Raw genomic sequence first — 26,071 nt, 5'->3', positions numbered from 1 at the left:
TAATGAGCAAGTAAGCATATCTGTCAAAGGGGTTGTACACTGGAATGAAAATAAGATCTTAGAAGCCTAAACCCCTCGATTAGGAAAGAAACAGGACTTAAGACATGATTAGACAAGAAAAAGATGTGGCGATAAAAGCTATTACTTACATACAACAGTCACAACAACAAGCAAAAGGTTTTGCGTGAGAGAACTGTTCTGTTGTGTGCCCGATTCCATTTCAGCCTCTTTATATGGACAAAAGGGAGTTTGCTGAATGTAACAGAGACCCTTTATCTATTATTCAAGCAACTGTGAGGACTGGTTGAGACCATGCGCACATTATAGAGCACATTAAGCAGTCCATAAATATATCTAGTGGACTGAGAGGTATGTACTTAGAGACTCTGCAACCCTGCATCCTAAACAATGTTCCCCTTTCCACATTCTACTCGAAGCGGATTTGTCCCTGTATAGTCTCACTTGAACACTTCTTTTTCTGCATCACTCACAAAGCCCACTAAACATATTTTGTGATGTTGAGCATGTGACACCGAGTCTTGTGTTCTTCTAGGTAATTGTTGTCATGGGTTAGGAATTCACTGTTCAAAGTGTTTTTTCTCAAAACAGCTACCGTGGAGCAGAACAGACAGAGTTTTTTTCAATCTGACACGTTTGGTAATGAAGGCATTCCCACATCAGTGTGCCTAGTGTGGTTTCTTGTTTTTGATGTTGTACTTCTGCATGACCTTCAATCTCTTCTTCCCTAATGTACTCTGAAATGACTCTTCTATACCTAACATTATATCAACATGCTGTCACAAACTGGATTATTAATCATGTAAATATATGAAGTAATCTTTTATATAGTGCCAGTGAGTGTCTGCGTTGTGTTCCCTTGTTGCATGTGAATGGCATATACATTGTCTTTAGTTGGTAGGTGTCCGAACTTGGAGTAAGGGCCCTAACTTTGTGCATGTGCTCAGATGAAATGCCATTTTCTAGATATGTCTAATGCATGTTAAAATAGGCCCTGTTGCTTCCTGAAGTCTCACTGCAATGAGGACAGATGTTACTAGCATTCCTCTTAAGGGTTCTCGTTTTATCATTCTGCAGTTCTGAAGGCTGAGACAGACCTATCGAATTTAACCTCGTGATCTGCTAGTGGCAAGCACACAAGCACACAGTGCGGTCATATTACCTAGCTGGTCTACCATAGTGGTTTAAGTTAAGAGACATTTTGAAAGAAAATAGAGTTAGAGTAGGCAATATAAATAGTAATTGAGTTGCTATTTGTTCAGGAATAAATCCGGCAAACCCTATTTACGAGTTGGACGGTAGTGGGGTAGCAATAAAGTTGCTTGTGAATTTATTCTTACCTTGCTGTAAATCCACCTCAGCACTGTCCAATTACGAGTTAATCACCATGGAATGAAGAATTACCATATGGTAACGATTTTTTTCTGTCATAAAACCACACCGAATCTCCACTTACCCTGAGTATAATTCACATATTGATCACCTGGTCTGACCAGGTAGTAAATAGCAGGGAAAGGTAATTTCATGCATGCCTGTCATAAAAAAAAACAGGGAATGAGTCTTTGCTGCTCCTGCAGCCAAAGCCTTAAACGATTTTTCCAGGTGGATTTACTGGGCGCCCCAAACCCCATGAAAAATTTGATTTGAAAATCTTACCAACTACTAATCACACGAAACGGAATTCAATGCGTTTATTGTGCTCTGTTTCACTTGTAATCTGGGCCATTGCGATTTATGTAAACCATACTTAGCTAAAAAGCTAGTCAGCCTTTTTGAGAAATTATTAGTTATGTTTGCAGAATTTTTCATTGATTGCCATTTACATTGTGTCTTACAGCCAAGGAACAAAATTCATTGACTAAAGATGGTTTGTTGCTTTACCTATTGTCGGATTATGGGAATATCTTTGACGTGGCACACAGAAAGGTTTATCAGGATATGACAAAACCTCTCAGTCAATATTTCATTTCGTCTTCGCACAATACCTACCTGATGGAGGATCAGCTGAAGGGGCCCAGCAGTACTGAGGCCTACATACGGTAAACAAGACATTCAAAAATTGCTTTGCTGGGTTCTTGTGCATGAGTCTTTGAGTGATGATTTTGATTTTATTGCATGCGTGAGTTTATTTTATGTCAATTTGTGTAATAGTTTAATGCAGGAAACAATCCATTAAGTGTGGCATAAATCAGTTTAGGAGATGCCTGATCATATAACTTATTAAATGAATTTATTTAGGTGTGAGCTTTCACATGCAATTTTAACAAAATTCTTAAACTTCTAAATGTATCACAGACATGTTTCTGCTGACTTCACATTATTAATTATGGCATGCATTAAGGCATGAAGCATATGCTATATTAATTTGTCTATCGATAACTGTATTGCTCAAGTCTAATGTCTAAAAGTTGATGGGCATTGGTGAAACTATCCAGTTAATTATCCATTGACTCAAACCTACCACATCCTTGGAATAAACAGAACAAACCACATCATGCCACCAGTAAATTCCCTCTAACTGTACCTTGTCAAACAGATGGTCTTATTCAAACCCTCTGCTCCTTTTACTAGTCACTGCCCGGCTACACTTCTTCTTCGATTAAAAAGCTGATGCTCACTTACCAACTGACCAGACGCATAAGGTGGACTTAAAATCATATACCAAAATTTAAAATTTACAAAGAAATGTTTGTGATGAAACCTTCTCGGACGTTTTTCATGTGACCAGTTTTGTCACTCTTTCATTTGATTCAGAACATTACAGCCGTTTCACGGTGGCAGAGAGCATGTTTTCGCATGTCAGGGGAAAATGATGTGTAAGAAGCTAAACTATATCCCTGCAGAATGCTTGACTGTTTAGAAGGCACTGTGACAATTGTCATGAAAGTAGAAATTTGACTTTGTGGCAGATGAATCAAATAAACAACATAATGGGAACTTAATACTTTACGATCTAGCTAGCATGTACTTACAATTGGTAAGTCGATCCTATGAACAATTCATTAGGAACTTCATAATCCGCGTTCAAAGTGCCACAACTCCTTGAAAAGGCAAATTGGACTGAAGTTCTGTGTTGAGCACAAAGCTCGGTTCGTTATGGGCTCGAGGTTCTCACAGGACGTCAAACTGAGCCAGGACAGGCTTCAAGCTCGAGCCTGGCTCGAGCTTTGAGTGGCTCTCCCACCTCTACTCTTTAAGTTTAGACAAGGCAGTGTCTTAAAACAGGTGCAAAGCTATACTCTAACCCTGTGCAACCGTTCCTGATCTGGCCTTTATAATAGCTGCTATTTGTGTCTTAGGCAAAGACGTGGGTTGCTTCACATTTTCAGTCTAATCAAGTACATTTCAAATCAGATTTTTCTAGTATGAGGGAGGTCTTTGCTTTTTGTTGTTGGGTTAACATAGCTTTTTATTTAGTAACTACAGCTGGTTTGCAAAGCTGTAGCAAAGCTAACAATGACTTAGAGTGACTGCATCAATTCATTACTGAAGTTGATGTGTTGATTTCCAAAGCGATCCGAATAGAGTTTGAGAGCTCGCACCTTAGTAGCCATTATTGATGGGCAGTTCAAAAGGTTCCTCTATGGTATTCTCCTAGAAATTATCTCTGACATACTTCTTGCTTAGTGACACCCACACATCTAGAATCTGATGCACTCAATACATGCTAAATATTAAAAAATTGATATCTAAATATACATAAGGCTAGTTTTAGATTTTGCAAACTTGAATCCTGGTTAAAAGGTATGATTACAGATAATAGTTATAGATGCATGCATAAGTTAAAGAATATGTAAAATGGCGGAAAGTGATTTTCATATATTAGCACTATCCATTCTATTGACTTTTTTCTTCGTTATTTTTGTATGGTTTTATATGACTTGTTATGCTTTTGCTATTATTGTGGTTGCTGTTTCTCGTGGAGACGTTTATTGCACTGTTTTTGATATATTCCTTCCTTTAATATAATCTCCCTAACAACCCCATTTGTTGTCTCTTCTGGTATGGCAGTTTGTTGTGTAGGATCAGAGTGAAACAAGAAGAGGTCTACTAGTGAAAACCAGAGGAAGTAATATCACACTAGGAACTGCCTTAACTAGGAATGCCAGTGCTTAGTAAGAAAAAGTACTGTGTGGAGGAGAGTAATCCGAATAAACAAAATTATTTAAAAAAACGCAGGTATCAAAAACATGCTATTTTAACCCAACAACAGAAGAAAAACGAAAACAATCAAAATATGAAAATGCATATTCATCTGTTTGTGTTCTTTGGAAATAGCAGAGAGCGTATGCAGTATATTACATTTTAGTGTGTATGTAAACTTTCACAAATAATTAACAATGTAATACACATTTTCCGTTGTTCCAGAGCCCTGTCTAAAGGCTGCCGCTGTGTGGAGCTTGACTGTTGGAATGGGCCAAATTATGAACCGGTGATTTACCACGGGTACACACTTACCTCCAAGATCCTCTTTAGCGATGCCATACAGGCTATCAAGAAGTATGCTTTCAAAGTAAGTATGCTTGTCACTCATAGTGCACCCAACTAACCTGTCAAAAAAACTTTAGCTGTATTTTGATGAAGGCTGCCAATTAGAAGTGGCTCCCATTCACCCAGAGTCATCTCCTAGCACATACAGGACGGTTGGGTATGCCATTTCGGAAGAAGGACCTTTATTACAGGGGTTTGTCTACGGAAATGATGTAATTGCGACAGATCGTTTATCTGCACAGACATTTTAAACCAACAATTTCTTTCCACCAGAGCGACTGCAGCCATGGAGGCAAGGCTTTCTTCAGGGGCAATAAAGGCCACCAGCCTAATTTGCCGTTTCTAAATTCGGAAGGGCCGCAACATCTGAGGAATGAGCGTCCTGGTGGTCCCTTTGCCATTATCCTCTACTCTGAAGCTTGGTTCACACCAGTTGACCAAATTTATGGGATAAATGTAACTGGCTAATCCCTGTTAAACTTAGTCTGAGATTAACTAGTTAGATCTACCTTCTGCCACGGGAAGTAAGAAAGGCTGTTGAAGCCCTTTTACTTTCGTTACCTACCCCTTCCATCAGGACCACTGAGACCAGGGGTAGTACAATCAGTGCCAGGGATACTAAAAGATGGGTTAGTAATAGCTGCTGCTACGCCTGGTCAACCCAAACAAATGTCCATGGTGATCAGGATGAGTCTATTTGAATATACTGCTTTCTGCCATACAGGCAAGATGTAAACAATTTCATATTAGCTTCTATCAGGGCTGGAGAAAACAGAAAGACACACATTTAATGACTTATTGGCCATACTGATAGAAGCAGCAACATCTAGTACACTTTGAGTGGTTGCTGACATTTTTTCAGCTTTGTTTCAAATAGGAAAGTTTCCTTGTGATGTGGTAACTTAATGAATGTTAAATAACATAGTTTATCATTTGCTTTATTGCCCAATGATGTATGTCCTGCAAACACCAATTCATGTTAAATCAGTAGGTCCTTATAATCAAAACATATTATTTGGTAAAAAAAAAAAAAAGTTAAAACGTACAGTAATTAACAATTTCATTTAAAAACAATAAATAAAAATGTATCTAAAATACTGTATGAGAGGCACAGCATGTATTTAATAATTATTTTACGCATATAAAAGATTAACGTTTGCCCATAAAGGGGGAAAAAAGTGTTTTGAGGTGAATTAGAGAACAAACAAGAAACAAATACGCACAGTTCCTAAATATAAGTCATAAAGTTAAGTCTGAATAGTGGATATTTTTGTTTAATTTGTAGGAAACTTTCAATTAATGTTTTGTCCTTTGATTTTGCAAACAAAATTAGAAAAAGTGGTGGATGAGTGTGAGTGGCTGCCGGTGGTAGGGAGTGAATATGGAGTTGTTGGCAGTATGGGGGCTGAGAGAGTGAATGTGATGTGAGGATGTGGTGACAGAAGACAAACTTGACAATGGTTAAAAAACTGGTTGGATGGATGTACAAGGGGATCGGAATAATAGAGCTGGTGCATAAAAGGACAAAGGGGTTAGAGGTAGCATAGGGAAACAGATTTCTGCACAAGGAAATATATTTTACATGTGAAGGAAAAAAGCACAAAATGCTTGCTGCACAAACGTACATTTCTGACACACTTAACTCTGCCGAAGTATCTGTTGTGTGGATAATCTGGAGCAGTTGCAAAGGAAGAGTGCTGATGGGAATCTAGAAGAAGATTCACATTTAGTCAACTTGTACCGGAAGGTCTACGATGAGTAAGACAGTAGTGTTTATGACTTTTAGGGAGATCACCCTGTTGTTCCCACGCTTATGTACACATTCCAGGGCAAATGTGGGCTAGAGTTATTTGCCATTTTACATTAAGTTGATCCACTAACATGGTGCTCTTGAGTTAGGAAAAAGTCCACATCCCCAGGGAAGAAGCCAAACATTTTGCGGCAAGCAATTCCTCTCCTTTGAGTTGGGGAACTTTTTTTTAGCCGGTCAGGTTAGCTTCAGGACTATCTGCACTTAACAGTATGCAGTTCAAAATTTCGACAGCTCTATCCTCCGTTACTTATCATTGTATAGCGTTAGAGATAGTAGAAATATATTGTTACCAAATTGATTGATTAATCTCATTCAAGGAGCTAAGAAGGCTACTAGAAAGGGATTAAACTGAGGGATTGTTAAAATCAAACCAGTGTCACGTGCAGTTGAATGCAGTTGTGGATTGCTTTCATTGACAGGCATCTCTTTACCCGGTTATAATTTCCCTGGAGAACCACTGCACCGTGGACCAACAGATAGTGATGGCCAACCACCTGAAGAACATCTTGGGAGACAAGCTGCTTACTGTGCCTCTCAACAGTAACCTAGAAGATTTCCCGTCACCCGAGGTAAATCAAGCTGCTGATTTGGTCGGTAATCTGTGTTGCATAGATGGATACACGTTACACAAGTATAAAGACATAATAATGGTATACAGATGTGAACGGTTGCAAGAGACTAATTATACCAGCTGTTAATGTCGTGTTCAGGCTTGAGGCCAAGTCACCACTTGTCTTACCTTCTATCCCACCTGTTTTTTCTCAGATGCACTTCTGCTTTCAGGCAATATTTCTCCTATCGCTGTGGAATCGAGCCCCTCTCCGTGGTTAACTTCCAACTATAGTTGGTGTTTTGCGTGTGTCCTAACTTATTTTAGGTGAATTTTGGAGCAAGGAAGATCTGTGTATGAGGATGGTATCTGCTTGAGGTAGATGAGTGGTAGTGGGAGGGTGGTTGGTTGGATGGATGGGTGGCGGGGTATCTAGTCATGATCCAGGCCTCCACCCCCACAAGACTGAAACATTTTGCTTATAAAATGTGTTACACCTAAAGCTCATAAAATATATGCTTACCTACGGAGTTTAGCATAAAAAAGTTGCTGCAGAACCACCACGTCAGTCCAAAAAATTAATCTATACATGTTCATATTTAAAAAGAAAAATACATTTCTGTGAAACTGTCTCGCACTCGAACAGTACTGGGTATATATAGATGGCTAAAAGTCCAGCCGTGGGAAGACATGTTTTCCTTATGGCTGACATTCTAGAGGAGCTTATCGTGGGGAAAAAATGACTCGCTCTCATCAGCGAAACATGATCTGTTCTTGGAAGTTGCTGGCTTGAAATGATTAAGCCGAAGGTGCCACGCCTGCAGATCAGAAAAAAACATGAAAAGCAGGGTATTGAGGGAGTTTACAGAAACTGCAAATAGCCTTTTATTCACGATGTACATTTTGGCAGTGTTTGTGTTTTTCTTCTGAATGTGCTATGCGGCCATACTAATTGCAGGTTATGAGCTTTAAAATATGAATAATAGATGAACAATGCTACAATTCACCTGGGCCTTGCTGTTGCGTGGGGAAAAAGCAATGCCACTGTGAATCACCCAATATTAGCTCCCGTTGCAGTTTCCCGATAATGAGCCTCTACCACATGGTGAAAGGCAAAGTGAACTGGAAACATATATATATAATAATATAATGTATCTAGTTCACTTTGCGTATATATGTTTCCAGTTCACGTATGGAGGCTCTTTTCACCTGATGTCTATGTGCAGGGTATGCAGCCTGCCCAGTGCATCAGCACAGCCACAGCCTCATAAGCTTTTTTTTCCACAGCTTTGGGGTGAAAGGGTTTTCATGCATTGCCCGGAGAAGAACCTCACCCCTAGGCTCTCTCCAAGTGTCCACCCCTTCCAGTACCCATAATAGGTGGTCTGGTAGTGATGTCCTGAAAAACCAGCACCCCTCCAGAGTGGCCAACTCCACTCCTAAGTCCTTAAACCTTTGATAAAATAATTTATTGATTAAACGGAAGAGAAAATGGTAGTTCACTAATACGCAAATGTCATCACATGGAAATCTACGTACAGCTACAAGGCAAGGCCCAGTGTTTTTGCAAACCTACCCAGAGCCATAGTGACACCACATGAAGAGACGCGGTGTCTGCAGCTGAAACTCCATTTTGCATGTATTTAGTTTTAAAAACGCTTAGACATCCTTCATTTCGTCCCAGTTTATTGCATTGCAAGGCATGTTTTGCTTTCAAACGTGTAAAAAATGGTGTATACCTCTTCATTGAAAGACCGTGCCATCTTAAGGATTTTTGGGGCCCAGGGTAAGATGTATTTTGGGCCTCCCTGTTTATAACAACTTTGAATTTTACTACCCACGTTTCTGCTAAATGTAGATCAAATGATACAAAACTTTCAGAAATGAATTCCAAACTCATTTGAAATATGTCTTTCCTAGGACCCCAGTATCCTTAAGATGATACTGGGCAAAGAGAGACCGTGGTAGAGGTAGGCAGAAAAAAAGAAGAGAGGCTCAGACGTAGAAGTCGGTAGAAAGAAGCTAGAGAGAGATATAGATTACCTTCGGGGGGGGAGCCCTTGGAAGATGGGGGCCCTGGGCAATTACCCATTTTGTCCATGCTTTAAAACTTTGTGCTGAAAAAAGCCTCAAGATTCGATAACTAACAAGTAATTGCATCATCATCATCTCTAATTTACCGCACTCTCTATTCTGAATCTGTGTTGACTTTTTTGAACTCTGCACTTACCAATTCTAAAGCCTGTTCTGAGAAATATGTGGTTTCATCTCACTGCTCGTAATCAATATGTTAGCCATAGGTAAAGCATAAGAGCAAAACAGTGACACCCAAGCCTGCCCTAGTAAGGCCTTTGTTAGTAGATGTACTGAAGACTGTTTGGAAATTTGCCAAACTATATTGAATCTCAGATATTTTTGAAACCACAGCTTGACAACATTCCTCCTTAAACACTACAGCCAGATAGATAACATAAGCACAAATATGCTTTTGCCCTTAGTGCTCCAGCATATGTTGGAGTCGACGCCCATGAGCAATGGAGCCGAAAGGGAGGAGTGACTCGGTCTTGTGACTCGAAAAGACTTCTTCGAAGAAAAACAACTTGTAACACTCCAAGCCCAACACTAGATGGCAGGATAATGCACAGCATGTGAATCTGCAGCGTCTCATGCCACGAACAGATGTACACTGGGTAAGTGACATTTTCCATATCTATATCTCGCCACTGTGTTGCTATAGTTAGGATTGTGTTTCCAAAGGAAATTCCTTTTGTGTTGCTAATAACTTTGCCACCGTTTTGACAAATCTCCACAAACCTTTCTAAAAAGTGCTACTTTTTGAATAGTTTGTACATGAAATGTTTTGTAATGATCTGTTGAGCTGAGAAAAATGTGAGTTCCAAAACATCATACCCGTAATCTTTTTTCAGTAGGAACTTTAGACATAGCTACAGCCCAAACCGAAGAACAGATTTACACCAAATTTGGCAGAAAGATGGTTCTTGGTCCAGAAAGAGTTCTTTTGTGACTTGGTGCAAATCTGTTTAGTAGTTTTTGAGCAATTAAGGCTAAAAAACGTGTTATATTTCACGCTTCGGAGGATCCACAGAGCTGATGGATCTCCTGTTGAGATCAGATTGGCTGCCACCACATCAACAACGATATGGTGGCAGCCATCTTAGGACTTGGGTATCAGTCTTGAGTCCTAATACAAACATTGAAAGAAGGCATGAGGGCAAGGCAGGTCCTGGAGGGACCATGCCTGGAGCCAAAAATGCTTTTTGTTTTAAATTTGCTGCACATTCTTAGAGGATCCACAAATCTGCTTTAAAAAATAAAAACAACTTGCACCTTAAAAATAAATTACCCCTCCCAGGGTGGCCAGGTGGGTTAGGGGCACAGGGGACCCCATCCCCGTGGCTGACCTAGAAGGCCCTGGAAGCCCCATCTCCTGGGTCCCATAAACAATTAAGGGGAGGGAGGGAGTGTATGTCCTCTCTGTGCCTCTGAGGGGTCTGCTGTAAAAAAAAAACCAGAAGGCTCCCATCCCAGAGCATAATTAACACTGAATACCCCATCCCCTGGAGCCGAAATGTATGATAAAAGGAGAGGGGGGGGGGCACTTGGCCACCTTTTCGATCCTTGAAAGATCCTGTTGTCCTAGTTGGACTCTTGCTCTTAGGCAAGACTGCTGGTTTAGGGATGACAGCACTTTTGTTTGTAGGCGACTATGCCAATCCTACAACAAGTCGCAACTGTCAGCCCAACCCTCCCAGCTCACAACCAGTACCTCACCAAAAACTCAAACAGTAAAAGGTGATTTCTGACAGCCTTACGCATGGACTCTAGGATGCAACATTTCCGGTAAGTAGTGGTGGAACGGAGATTACTCTTTTCTCACGTTAGTAATAAGTCTCAATCACACACAGGCAACGAAGGAGATGCAGGCAAGTTTTTAACAGATTTATTAAAAAGACTGCAATCGACTGTAAAATGCATGAGCTGCGATGATTAGGATAATGAACAATGCAAGAAGCAGGATGGTAAAAATGAGAGTTGTGAATAAAAAGACCCCCACCATATTGCAATAAACATGGAATGTAAAATATCCCTAAAACCATAGCATGGACAACCTAATCTCTAACCTAAAGAGAGCTAGGTGTGATAAACCTAATCTGCCAGTACCATGTCTATGAGAAGTACCCCCCAACCCTTGTTACATTGAAATGAGGTATGTAGGTCAGACTCAGTGTTGACACGTAGGCTGGATCTGCATCAAGGTGACGTGCAGCATAAATGGCGTCGACAACATCTGGTAGGAATCTCTCTGATAACCTTGTTTTCGTGAGATGTATTTATACAGATCTTGTAGGACCCCTGACGTATGTTCCCAAACAACAGATAAGGAGGCATGCTTGGGGCAGCAATTATAAAAAAACAATTCTCCCCAAAAGTACATTATGTTCCCATCACACATAAGTGAGAAAGAGACATGATGTGAATACCTACATATCTCACTTAACTTTGGTGCTGATAGTGACGCTTTTACAGAGTGGCACTGATAACGTAAAATCAAAAAAATTCACTAGCTATAAAAATAACAGCCATTTAGAAACAAATAATTCAATAAATAGGCTAAGACAGAGCAGGCTAAGTAGATTAAAAGTCACTAGGTGATGGGGGTACAGGCATGCAACTAGAAGGCTAATGTAATCTCCTGATTCCCATTAAAACTAAATAGGATCCACTACACTGGGAGGCACATTCCCCTGAGCCAGCTCAGTTACTGTGTCATAGGGAGCCCACCCTGGGAAACATGTTTGCTCCCACCTGGCTGCATTGGAGAATTGCCAATTCCCAGACTCTTTTAACCAGGTACCATAGGGCCCATTGGGACGAGATGCAGGTGTTTCTGCAATAGCTCCCACCGGAACACCAAAAAAGGGCACAGCAGGTAGTTGCAGAAGGACATGCTATCTCCAAAAACCAAATTAGATCCGCCCTAGATGCAGCAGACACCGCAGGTAGGAGTATAAACTCTAGCGTAATAATCAGGAGGCAAGCTTGGTTGCGATCTTCAGGGTTCAAACCTGAAATACAGCAAGAGGTCCTTATTATGCCCTTTACAAACAGCAGTTATTTGGACCAGAGGTGGATAATGCCATGGGTGCCTTTTGCGCAATACCTGTTTGGGTACTTTTCGCAGGCCCCACTTCAAAGGTGGTTTTAAAACCTTTTGAAATCTGAGGCCTCTACCTCCCAACAAAAGCAGGGACAACAATATTACTCTAGAGGGTTTTTCAAAGGATCCTATAGAGGAATCAACTTTAGAGGTAGGGGGAAATCTACTGCCACAAGAGGTGCCTCTACCCCATCAAAACAGTGACTTTCTCAACATCCCCACACAGTACACATCTCCTGTGGAAGGAAGGCTGCAATATTTGTATCATCAATGGCACAACATTACGTCAGATCAATGGGTACTGTCAATTATCCACAATGGTTATTGCCTAGAACTCAACTCCACTCCACCAAATGTTCCCCCTCGCTCACACAGGCTTTTTCCAGGACACCTCGTTTTGCTAAAACATGAGGTACAATCACTTCTACTCAAAGATGCAATAGAGATAGTACCTATACCTCAACAAGGGACAGGAGTATTTTCTCTATACATCCTCATACCAAAGAAGGATGGCACTCTCAGACCATTCCTCGATCTCAGACCCCTCAATCAATACATTCTTTCAGAGCATTTCCACATGGTCACTCTTTAGGATGTCATTCTCTTACTACAAAAACAGGACTACATGACAGCATTAAATCTAAAAGATGCTTACTTCCATATTCCCATACATCCAACACATTGCAAATACTTAAGGTTTGTGATAGCAGGCAAGCACTACCAATTAAAAAGTGCTACCCTTGCAGTAACAACAGCACCAAGGGTATTTACCAAATGCCTAGCAGTGGCTGCAGCATATCTCAGAACAACATATACATGTTTTTCCGTATCTGGATGACTTGCTCATAAAAGCCAGCACCATTCAAACCTGTCAAAAACACACACAATATACAATAGATACCCTAGTCTAGGGTTTACAATCAGTTACTAGGAATCTCACCTTCAACCAGCACAAATACAACCATATCTGGGAGCAATTGTGAACACTCAGTCAGCATTAGCTTACCAAAACCGCAGAGAAATCAACCGTTTCACAATCTCATATCTCAGCTACAATACAATCAAACTTACACAGTAAGGTTTATTATGAAATTCTTGGGAATGATGGCATCCTGCATAGCAATATTACCCAGTGCACTTCTAAACATGAGACCCCTACAACAGTGTCTTTCGCAACAATGGTCTCAGGCACAGGGTCAACTTCACAAACTAATGTTGTTGGACCACCAGACCAACTCTCTGCAATGGTGGAATCACACCAACTTATTAAAAGGGTGGCTATTTCAGGACCCTGTACCACAGACCAAATCACCACAGAGGCATCAATGACCGGTTGGGGAGCCCATCTCAGCTATCTAACTATACAGGGAGAATGGGACTCAGTCCAGCAAACCTACCACATAAACCACTTGGAATTGCTAGCAGTGTCCTTAGCACTTAAAGCATTCCAGCCACAGATCACACACAAGATAGTGTTAATAAGGACAGACAACATGACAACAATGTATTATCTGCAAAAACGGGGGGAGGACACTCCCAATTGTCCCTTCTAGCACAGGCAATTTGGAAATGGGCAATTCACAATCGCAATCAACTACTAGCAGAGTATATCCCAGGGATTCACAACAAACTAGCAAACCTCTTAAGCAGGACGCAGCAACAAACACACAAATGGGAGATTCACCCACAAGTAATTCAACAGTACGTTCACATGTGGGGAACACCAGACATAGACCTTTTCACAACAAGTGAAAATGCAAAATGCCCAAACTTCGCATCCAGTTACCCATACCCTCGATCCAAGGGCAAAGCTCTAGGGATCAATTGGTCAGGGATATTTGCTTACGCTTTGCCCCCTCTTTCACTAATTCCATTTCTGGTCAACAAGATCCGTCACACCTCCCTCACTATAATACTCATAGCTCCCATGTGGGCATGCCAACACTGGTACACAACACTATTGGATCTATCTGTAGTACCACAGCACCAGCTCCCAAACAGACAAGACGTACTGGCTCAAAACAAAGGTCAAATCAGGCATCCCAAACCCAGTATAATCACCCTGGCGATTTGGCTCCTGAGGTCATAGAGTTTTGGATATCTGCAGTTTCCATCGATTGTATGGACATTCTAAAGGAAGCACGTAAACCTACAACCAGACAGTGCTATGCAGCTAAATGGAAACGTTTTGTATTTTACTGTCCACCCAAAAACATTGATCCACTTAAAGCATCAGTACAAGATATTGTCTGTTATTTGCTTCACTTACAAAAAGCAAATCTTGCATACTCATTAAAATTTATTTAACAGCAATATCAGCTTACCTCCAAAACAGACAACATACTTCTTTGTTTAGAATTTCTGTAATAAAAGCTTTTATGTAAGGCCTTAAAAGAGTTATTCCACCTAGAGTACCACCAGCTCCTGCCTGGAATCTTAATGGGTCTACCATTTGAACCCATGCTCTCTTCAGTTTCTCTCATGGAAAGTTGCTTTCCTAATAGCAATTACTTCCTTAAGAAGAGTTAGTGAAATTCCAGCATCCACTTTAGAAGAACCTTTCTTTCAAATTCACAAACATAAAATAGTACTTAGGACAAACCCCAAATTCCTACCCAAAGTGCTTTCACCATCTTACATCAGGCAGTCCGTGGAATTGCCAGACTACTTTCCACAGCCAGATTCAGTTGCTGAAAGAGCTCTTCACACTCTTGATGTCAAAAGAGCTCTTATGTATTACATAGATAGAACAAAAGATTTCAGAAATTCTAAACAACTTTTTATGGCTTTTCAGCAACCTCATAAGGGTAATCCTATTTCAAAACAAGGGTTAGCTAGATGGATAGTAAAGTGTATTCAAACTTGATACCTTAAAGCTAAAAGACAGCTATTAGTCACTCCTAAAGCACGTTCTACTAGAAAGAAAGGAGCTTCTATGGTATTCTCAGGAAATATACCAATGGTAGACCTATGCAAAGCAGCCACATGGTCCACACCACACACATTTACTAACCACTACTGTGTGGATGTGTTATCTTGCCAACAAGCAAACATTGGTCAAGCAGTGCTTAAAACATTATTTCAAGCTACTCCAACTCCTACAGGCTAACCACTGCTTACTTTAGGAGGAGACTACTTTTCAGTCTATGCAAAGGATGTGTATCAGCAGCTACACATTTCATCGAACGGAAAATGTCACTTACCCCGTGTATATCTGTTCGTGGCATGTAGTGCTGCAGATTCACATGCGTCCTCCCCGGAAGCCTGTAGCCGTTGTAGTACTTTCTTTATGTAAATATGTATGTTCAGTGGCATGTGTAGCTGCAGATACACATGCTATGCACAGTTCCTGCCATCTAGTGTTGGGCTCGGAGTGTTACAAGTTTTTTTTTCTTCGAAGAAGTCTTTTCGAGTCACGGGACCCAGTGACTCCTCCTTTTTTCGGCTCCATTGCGCCTGGGCATCGACTCCATCTTAGATTGTTTTCTTTCCGCCATCGGGTTCGGACGTGTTCCTCTTCACTCCGGCTGTTCAATTCGGAAAACTTACAAAATCACTGAAATTCATCGGTATTGTTCTTTATCGTGCCCCATCTTGCATCAACACCTCAGTTCCGGTGGACACACCCCTTCGGTTGCCCTTCGGGGCACCCGTGCCCAACCTGGGCCTGGTCGGCCCAACCGCAAGAAGCGTTGAAGCCTCATGGACCAGACCCCATTCCGATTCTGCCTTCCGTGCCACGCAAAGTATCCCTACACAGATCAACATCGGGTCTGTAATCTGTGTTTGTCACCAGATCACCAAGAGGATACTTGTGAGGCCTGCAGGTCCTTCCGTTCCAAGAAGACCTTAAAAGACCGAAGGGCGAGAAGGCTACAAATGGCGTCCAAGAGCACCAAACACCTCGACGTGGAAGAAGAGGAGATGATCCACACTGCCATCTCCGTTCAATGATCCGATTCGGACAAATCCGACGTCGACCGACCACCGACAGCGGGCCAGCATGTGAGTACACCTGCCCTGACCCACACCAAGACCAAACAAAAGGCCTCGGAGATGCCCCTGCTGGAAGGCCATAGCTCCACCCGGAAAAAATCAAGCGGTGACCAAGTAACACCTTTGGCACCGAAAAAGGCCACACCCGCATCGAAGTCTTCGGACTCGAGACGAGACACAATTAGACACCGGCCGGTCGAGTCGAGACCCCGAAAGTCTCTCTCCGAACCGAGACCTACTATCACCCTGGGCATTACGGTACTGAAAAAACGGGCTTCGGAGCCGAAAAGACAATCATATACTGAGGAACATGGACTTTCTAAAAGCTTAAGGAAAGCCATAGATTTGAGGAAGAGCTTCAACAAATGGAGGAATTTGATGACAGACAAGCCAGGATACAGATCCAAAAGGATACTGGCAAGATCCTCACAGCACCTCCCCTCAAATTTAAAAGAAAGCTGGCTTTTCATGGGCATATGGACACTGATCAGCCAAAGGCTAAAGTGCCAAGAGAGCAATCCCCGCCACGCCAGTTTTCTCCAGCCCAGTCTCCTCCTCATTCTCCTCAACGAACTGTCTCGCCACCTGCTACACCTACTGCACAGTCTCCCACACACACTATGCAGTCACATCAGGACACAGATCCGTGGGATCTTTATGATGACCCTGTGTCAGACAACAGCCCAGAGTGCAATCCGTCTAAGCCCTCTCCACCTGAAGATGGCACCTCCTACACACAGGTTTTGGCTAGGGCTGCAGCTTTCCACAATGTAAGCATGCACACTGAACCACTAGAGGACGACTTTCTTTTTAATCCATTGTCCTCAACATATGCAACATACCAAAGTCTACCTATGCTCCCGGGTATGCTCAAACATGCCCAACAGATTTTCCAGGAGCCAGTTACAGGAAGGGCCATAACCCCAAGGGTAGAAAAGAAGTATAAACCACCACCTTCTGACCCAGTATTTATCACGCAACAGCTGCCACCAGATTCGGTAGTTGTCAGTGCAGCGAGGAAAAGAGCTAACTCGCAGTCCTGTGGAGATGCACCCCCGTCAGATAAGGAAAGTAAAAAGTTTGATGCGGCAGGAAAGAGGATAGCATCACAAGCAGCCAATCAGTGGCGCATGGCGAACTCACAGGCCCTCCTGGCAAGATATGACAGGGCTCATTGGGATGAGATGAAGGACATTATTCAACATCTCCCCAAAGAACACCAAAAGAGAGCTCAGCAGGTAGTAGAGGAGGGACAGGCATAAACAAATAACCAGATAAGGTCAGCGTTAGACTCAGCTGATACAGCCGCAATAGAACCATAAATACGGCAGTTACCATTAGACGCCATGCATGGCTCAGATCCTCAGGTTTTAAACCTGAGATCCAACAGGCTGTCCTCAGCATGCCCTTCAACCAACAGCAGTTATTCGGCACACAGGTGGACACAGCCATAGAAAAAATGAAAAAGGATACAGACACAGTCAAAGCGATGGGAGCGCTTTATTCATCCCAATACAGAGGGACATTTTGGAAGCCGCAGTATAGAGGGGGTTTCAGGCCACAGTCCTCAGAACCCTCCACCTCACAAAGCCCTCATACCAAACACAGTATCAAAAAGGGGGATTTCGAGGATCCTTCAGAGGGCAAGTTCCCAAATTCAGGGGAAAATTCAAGTCTACAAAGCAAGCCACTAACAACAACCAGTGACTTTGCCATCACCTTCCCCCAACACACATCCCATGTGGGAGGAAGACTGAAAATGTTTCACAATCAATGGTCAAACATCACAATAGACACATGGGTACTATCAATTATCCAATATGGTTACTGCATAGAATTCACACATTTTCCTCCAGATATTCCCCCAAAAGCGAACAAACTATTGTCGCAACATCTAGCAATGTTACAAACAGAGGTGCAGGCACTATTAACCAAACAAGCCATAGAACTAGTGCCTCATCTTCAAAACGGAACAGGGGTCTATTCCCTGTACTTCTTCATTCCCAAAAAGGACAAAACGCTAAGGCCAATATTAGATCTCAGGACTCTCAACCTCTACATTCAATCAGAACACTTCCACATGGTGACACTACAAGATGTAGTCCCATTACTAAAACAGGGAGAATACATGTCAACACTGGATTTAAAAGATGCGTATTTTCACATACCCATCCATCCAGCTCACAGAAAATATCTCAGGTTTGTTATACAAGGGAAACATTACCAATTCAAAGTATTACCCTTCGGGATAACAACAGCCCCCCGAGTATTTAGAAAATACCTTGCCGTAGTAGCAGCATATATAAGGAGACAACACATGCAAGTATTCCCATATCTCGACGATTGGCTAATAAATGCCAACACTCAAAAACAGCGTCAACATCACACACGTTATGTAATAGATACCCTATACACACTAGGGTTTTCGATAAATTATCAAAAATCACACTCCCAAATTAAGCAGTACTTGGGAGCTACACTCAACACTCAAAAGGGGCTTGCAAGTCCAAGCCCACAAAGTGCAATCATTCCACACCATGTTGCCAAAAATACAACCAAATCATCTCTACACAGTCCGATTTGTGATGAAACTACTGGGCATGATGGCATCATGCATCGCAATTGTCCCAAACGCACGGTAACACATGCGGCCCTTTCAACAGTGCCTTGCAAAACAATGGTCACAGGCACAGAGTCATCTCCAAGATCTAGTGTTGATAGACCGCCAAACACACTATTCGCTTCAGTGGTGGAATCCCACAAATTTAAACAAAGGGCGGCCATTTCAAGACCCTGTGCCTCACGCCATTCTCACACCAGATGCATCAATGATTGGGTGGGGAGCACACCTCAACAATCACAGTATACAGGGACAGTGGGACAGCAAGCAAAAGCAGCTACACATAAATCACTTAGAGCTGCCAGCAGTCTTTCTAGCACTAAGAGCCTTTCAACCTTCTGGCTCACAAACACATTCTTGTCAAAACAGACAATGTGACAAAAATGTACTACTTAACCAAACAGGGGGAACACACTCATCGCAACTTTGCCTCCTAGCACAAAAAAATTGGCATTCGGCAATTCACAACAACATTCACCTAATAGCTCAATACTTTCCAGGGATTCACAATCAATTAGCAGACAACCTCAGTCGGGATCACCAGCAAACTCACGAGTGGGAAATACATCCCCAGGTACTACACAAACACTTTTGTCAGTGGGGGACACCAGACATAGATCTGTGCGCCACAAACCAAAAGGCAAAATGCCAAAACTTTGCATCCAGGTACCCACACCCTCAGTCCAAGGTCAATGCTCTGTGGATCAACTGGTCAGGGATATTTGCTTACGCTTTTCCCCCTCTCCCACTCATTCCATTTCTAGTCAACAAACTGCATCAAAACAAACTCAAACTAATACTTATAGCACCAACGTGGGCACACCAACCATGGTACACTACACTGTTGGACCTCTCAATAGTACCTCACGTCAAGCTCCCAAACAGGCCAGATCTGTTAACACAACACAAACAGCAGATCAGACACCCCAATCCAGCGATGCTCAATTTAGCAATCTGGCTCCTGAAATCTTAGAATTTGGCTATCTAAACCTGCCAAATGAGTGTATGGAAGTCATTAAACAAGCACGAAAACCTACCACTAGGCAATGTTATGCGAACAAATGGAAAAGATTTGTTTTCTATTGCCAAGCAAAACACATAGCTCCGTTGGATGCGTCCATACAAGACATCGTAGGATATTTACACCACCTACAAAAAGCAAATCTAGCTTTTTCATCCATCAAAATACATCTCACTGCAATTTCAGCTTATTTGCAAAATAAACAGACCAAATCCCTATTTAGGATATCAGTCATTAAAGCATTCAGGGAAGGTCTAAGATGAATCATATCTCCAAGAACTCCACCAGTACCCTTGTGGAATCTTAATCTTGTACTCACACAATTTATGGGCCCACCATTTGAACCCATGCACTCTTGTCAGATCCAATTCTTAACTTGGAAAGTAGCGTTTCTAGTGGCAGTCCCTTCATTACGAAGAGTTAGTGAAATACAAGCTTTCATGATTCAAGAACCATTTATACAAGTACACAAACATAAAGTTGTACTACGCACAAATCCAACATTTCTACCACAAATCATCTCACTGTTTCATTTAAACCAAACAGTGGAACTCCCAGTCTTCTTCCCACAGCCAGACTCAGTGGCAGAAAGAGCACTGTATACATTAGATATAAAAAGAGCTCTAATGTATTACATCGACAGAACAAAAGCATTCCGTAAAACCAAATAGTTGTTTGTCGCTTTCCAAAAACCCCATACTGGTAACCCTATATCCAAACAAGGCATAGCCAGATGGATAGTGGACTGTATACAAACTTGTTACCTGAAAGCTAAAGACAACTACTCATTACACCTAAAGCACACTCCACTATAAAGAAAGGAGCAACAATGGCCTTTTTGGGAAACATACCAATGACAGAGATCTGTAAGGCAGCCACTTGGTCCACACCTCATACCTTTAATAAGCATTACTGTGTAGATGTGTTAGCAACACAACAAGCCACAGTAGGACAGGCTGTACTAAAAACACTATTTCAAACAACTTCAACTCCTACAGGCTGACCACCGCTTTGGGGAGGATTACTGCTTTGTAGTCTATGCATAGCATGTGTATCTGCAGCTACACATGCCACCGAACGGAAAATGTCACTTACCCAGTGTACATCTGTTCGTGGCATGTTCCGGTGAAGATTCAAATGAGCCCTCCCTCCTCCCCGGGAGCCTGTGGCTGTTTAAGTTATAATTAAAATTGGACATATATATATAAACATTCCTTTACTTAAACTTTGGACATACATCTCTATCCCATTGCATGGACATCTTTCTATTCTCACTCTATCACTCCTACCTTACCCTCTGCGGGAAAACAATCTAAGATGGAGTCGATGCCCATGCGCAATGGAGCCGAAAAGGAAGAGTCACTCGGTCTCGTGACTCGAAAAGACTTCTTTGAAGAAAAACAACTTGTAACACTCCGAGCCCAACACTAGATGGCAGGAACTGTGCATAGCATGTGAATCTGCAGCGGAACATGCCACAAACAGATGTACACTGGGTAAGTGACATTTTCCATACTTTGCATGGACATCTTCTTTTCTTACTATGTATATGTACATATACATTTCTTCACTCCTTATTTCACCCTCCTATGGGAAAACAATCTAACAAAGGACTATCGCCGAGAGAAGGAGTCACTCAATCTCATGACTCGAAAAAACTTCTTTGAAGAAAAACAACTTGTAACACTCTGAGCCCAACACTAGATGACGGTCTTATGCAAAGCATGTGAATCTGCAGCAATACATGCAACAAACAGACGTCCACTGAGTAAGTGACATTTTCCATATATATATATATATATATATGTTCAGTGACATGTGTAGCTGCAAATACACATGCTGTGCATTATTCTGCCATCTAGTGTTGGGCTCGGAGTGTTACAAGTTGTTTTTCTTCGAAGAAGTCTTTTCGAGTCACGAGACCGAGGGACTCCTCCCTTTTGGCTCCATTGCGCATGGGCGTCAACCCCATCTTAGATTGTTTTCTTTCCGCCATCGGGTTCGGACTTGTTCCTCTTCGCTCCGTATTTCAAATCGGGAAAGTTAGCTAAATATCGAAAATTCGACGGTATTGTTCTCGTTCGGTACCGGGTTGGTGTTATTGCATCGGCACCGACAGCAGGAGCGCTCCGGCGGCCCTTCGGGCCTTCCATTCTTCAGTGGGGCCTGGTCGGCCCGACCACATCCATCGTCGAAGACTAATGGACCGGACCCCCTTCTGCTTCTGTCCGAAGTGCCATTCGAAGTATCCCTATACAGACCAGCACCTGGTCTGTAATCTGTGTTTATCACCAGAACACAGGGAGGATACTTGCGAGGCTTGTCGAGCGTTTCGATCTAAAAAGACTGCAAATGGCGTTGACACCGAGAGAGCAACTCGACGTCGGAGAGGAGGAAAGAATTTCCATCCAGGGATCGGACTTGGACGAATCCGAAAGTGACCGAACCTCGACGGTGCAGCGAACAGTGAGTAAACCTGCCCCATCCAAAACTCACACAAAGATTTTTAAGGCCAAGGGGACGCCACCGCCAGCAGGCCATGGCTTAACCCATCGAAAAGAAGGTGACCAAACATCAGCACCGAAAAAGGCCAGAGATTTGCCGAAGACTTCCGACTCCGGTCAAGATTCCGGCACCGAACGATCTCGACACCGAGAGTTCGACTCACCCAAAGTGAGAAAAATATCATCGGAACCAAAAAAGACGTTTTCTGAAACATCGGTACCGAAAAAAGCGGCTTCGGAGCCGAAAAGAAGCTCTTACACAGAAGAACAAGGACTTTCCCGCCAAATGAAGGAAAAGCATAGGTTTGAGCAGGAAATAAGTATGGACGAACCGGACCATACACAAAGGAGGTTGTATATCCAGAAAGAGACTGGAAAAATACAAACTCTCCCTCCAATTAAGACCAAAAGAAAACTGGCATTTAAGGAGACAGAAATGCAGCCGAAGGCGAAGGTGGCTAGAGAAAAATCCCCACCACCAAGGTTTTCACCACAACGTTCCCCACCACACTCACTACAACTGTCTCCAGTGGGAACACCTCCAATGCAGTCACCCATACATACAGGGATGACACAGGATGATCCTGATGCATGGGACTTATATGATGCACCAGTATCGGATAACAGTCCGGATTGTTACCCAACAAAACCGTCACCTCCAGAGGACAGTACTGTATATACGCAGGTACTATCCAGGGCAGCTACGTTCCACAACGTAGCAATGCATTCTGAGCCAATAGAGGATGATTTCCTGTTCAACACCTTGGCATCCACCCACGCTTCCTACCAGAGTCTGCCAATGCTCCTGGGTATGCTCAAACATGCAAAACAAGTATTCCAGGAGCCAGTTAAAGGAAGGGCTATCACGCCTAGGGTGGAGAAGAAGTACAAGCCTCCCCCAACGGATCCTGTGTTCATAACACAACAACTTACACCGGACTCTGTGGTTGTGGGAGCAGCAAGAAAGAGAGCAAACTCTCAATCGTCAGGAGACGCTCCACTGCCTGACAAAGAGAGTAGAAAGTTTGGCACAGTGGGCAAACGAGTGGCAGCACAGGCAGCCAATCAATGGCGGATCGCTAATTCGCAAGCCCTACTTGCTCGCTACGACAGAGCACACTGGGACGAGATGCAACACATTATACAACACTTGCCCAAAGAACACCAGAAACGTGCCCAGCAGGTTGTGAAAGAAGGACAGGCAATATCCAACAACCAAATAAGGTCCACACTAGACTCAGCAGACACGGCAGCATGAAAGGTCAACACTGTGGTAACCATTCACAGGCATGCATGGTTAAGAAGCTCTGGATTCAAGCCAGAAATCCAACAAGCGGTGTTGAACATGCCATTTAACCAAGAACAATTGTTTGGGCCGGAAGTGGACACAGCAATTGAAAAGTTAAAAAAAGACACAGACACGGCCAAAGCCATGGGCGCGCTCTACTCCCCACAAGTCAGAGGCACATTTAGAAAGCCACAATTCAGAGGAGGTTTTCGAATGCAAACACCAGAGCCTTCCACCTCTCAAACCAGACCCACCTATCAGGCACAATACCAAAGGGGAGGGTTTTTTGGCTCCTATAGAGGAGGACAATTCCCAAGAGGAAGGGGAAAGTTCCAGACACCCAAAACAAGCCAGACCAAACAGTGACTTCAATGTCACAAAACCCCAACACTTGTCACCAGTGGGGGGGAGACTGACCGCATACTATCAAAACTGGACACACATAACCACAGACGCATGGGTCCTAGCCATTATCCAACATGGTTATTGCATAGAATTCACAAATTTCCCGCCAGATGTGCCACCAAGAGCACACAATCTGTCCAAACAACACTTAGACCTATTACAAATAGAAGTACAAGCACTATTACAAAATCAAGCAATAGAGCTAGTACCCAACCATCAGAAAGGAACAGGTGTCTACTCACCATATTTCCTAATTCCAAAAAAGGACAAAACGTTAAGACCTATCTTAGATCTCAGAACACTGAATCTCTTCATCAAATCAGACCACTTCCACATGGTAACACCTCAAGACTTGGTTCCCTTACTAAAAAAGGAGGACTACATGTCAACATTGGATCTCAAGGATGCGTACCTTCACATACCCATCCATCCTTCTCACAGAAAATACTTAAGGTTTCTAATACACGGCGTACACTATCAATTCAAAGTGTTACCGTTCGGGATAACAACGGCCCCAAGGGTATTCACAAAATGCCTAGCAGTAGTAGCCGCTCACATAAGGAGACAGCACATGCACGTATTCCCATATTTAGACGACTGGCTAATAAAAACCAATACTCAACAACAGTGTCTTCTTCACACGCAATATGTCATAGAAACTCTACACAAACTAGGGTTCTCTATAAATTACCAGAAATCACATCTGCAACCATCCCAAATACAACAATACTTGGGAGCAACACTCAACACACAAAAGGCAATTGCCACTCCAAGCCCACAAAGGGTCCAAGCGTTCCAAAATATAACATCAAGCATACAGTCAAACCAACACTACCCAGTGAGGTTTGTAATGAAACTTCTAGGCATGATGTCTTCATGCATAGCCATTGTCACAAATGCAAGATTACACATGCGGCCCGTACAACAGTGCCTAGCAAAGCAATGGACACAAGCACAGGGTCAACTTCAAGATCTAGTGTTTATAGACCGCCAAACACACTTCTCGCTTCAGTGGTGGAACCCTATAAATTTAAACAAAGGGTGGCCATTCCAAGACCCAGTGCCTCAAGCTGTTATCACAACAGATGCTTCCATGATAGGGTGGGGAGCACACCTCAACAAGCACAGCATACAGGGTCAATGGGACAATCAACAAAAACAACTTCACATAAATCATTTGGAACTGCTAGCAGTGTTTCTAGCATTAAAAGCATTTCAACCACTGGTAGCCCGCAAACACATTCTTGTCAAAACAGACAACATGACAACAATGTATTATCTCAACAAACAAGGGGGGACACACTTGTCACAACTGTGTCTCTTAGCACAAAAGATTTGGCATTGGGCAATTCACAATCACATTCGCCTGATAGCACAATACATACCAGGGATTCAGAACCAGTTAGCCGACAATCTCAGTCGAGGTCACCAGCAAACTCACGAATGGGAAATTCATCCCCAGATCCTACAGGATCACTTCCTCCACTGGGGAACACCAAACATAGACCTATTCGCAACAAAAGAAAACGCAAAATGCCAAAACTTCGCGTCCAGGTACCCACACCCTCAATCCAAGGGCAATGCACTATGGATCAGTTGGTCAGGGATATTTGCTTACGCTTTTCCCCCTCTCCCACTCATTCCTTATCTGGTCAACAAACTAAGTCAAAACAAACTCAAACTAATACTCATAGCACCAACCTGGGCTCGCCAACCGTGGTACACAACACTGTTGGACTTATCAGTAGTACCTCACATCAAATTACCAAACATACCAGATCTGTTAACACAACACAAACAACAGATCAGACACCCCAATCCAGCATCGCTCAATCTAGCAATCTGGCTCCTGAAGTCTTAGAATTCGGACATTTAAACCTTACACAAGAGTGTATGGAGGTCATTAAACAAGCTAGCAAACCTACAACAAGACATTGTTACGCAAACAAATGGAAAAGATTTGTTTGCTGCTGCCACACCAATCACATTCAACCACTACATTCCTCCACAAAGGACATTGTAAGTTTACAAAAGTCTAATCTAGCATTCTCTTCCATTAAAATACATCTCACTGCAATATCTGCCTATCTGCAGATTACACATACAACATCGCTTTTTAGAATCCCAGTCATTAAAGCATTTATGGATGGACTAAAAAGAATCATACCCCCAAGGACACCACCAGT

General features: G+C 42.6%; 1 protein-coding gene across 2 annotated transcripts in view; it reads left to right on the top strand.

Moving 5' to 3' along the window:
- PLCD1 (phospholipase C delta 1) overlaps positions 1–26,071 on the top strand; it is a 325,967-nt gene that overhangs the window by 189,460 nt on the left and 110,436 nt on the right. For both annotated transcript variants that reach the window (XM_069211057.1, XM_069211056.1), the window contains exons 6-8: positions 1,856–2,057; positions 4,387–4,531; positions 6,742–6,891. In XM_069211057.1, coding sequence (XP_069067158.1) covers positions 1,856–2,057; positions 4,387–4,531; positions 6,742–6,891 — 497 coding nt within the window. The remainder of the gene's footprint in view (positions 1–1,855; positions 2,058–4,386; positions 4,532–6,741; positions 6,892–26,071) is intronic.

This window comes from Pleurodeles waltl, chromosome 10 (assembly GCF_031143425.1).
Source record: "Pleurodeles waltl isolate 20211129_DDA chromosome 10, aPleWal1.hap1.20221129, whole genome shotgun sequence".
Lineage (NCBI taxonomy): Eukaryota > Metazoa > Chordata > Amphibia > Caudata > Salamandridae > Pleurodeles > Pleurodeles waltl.
This window is presented reverse-complemented; position numbering and strand designations above follow the sequence as displayed.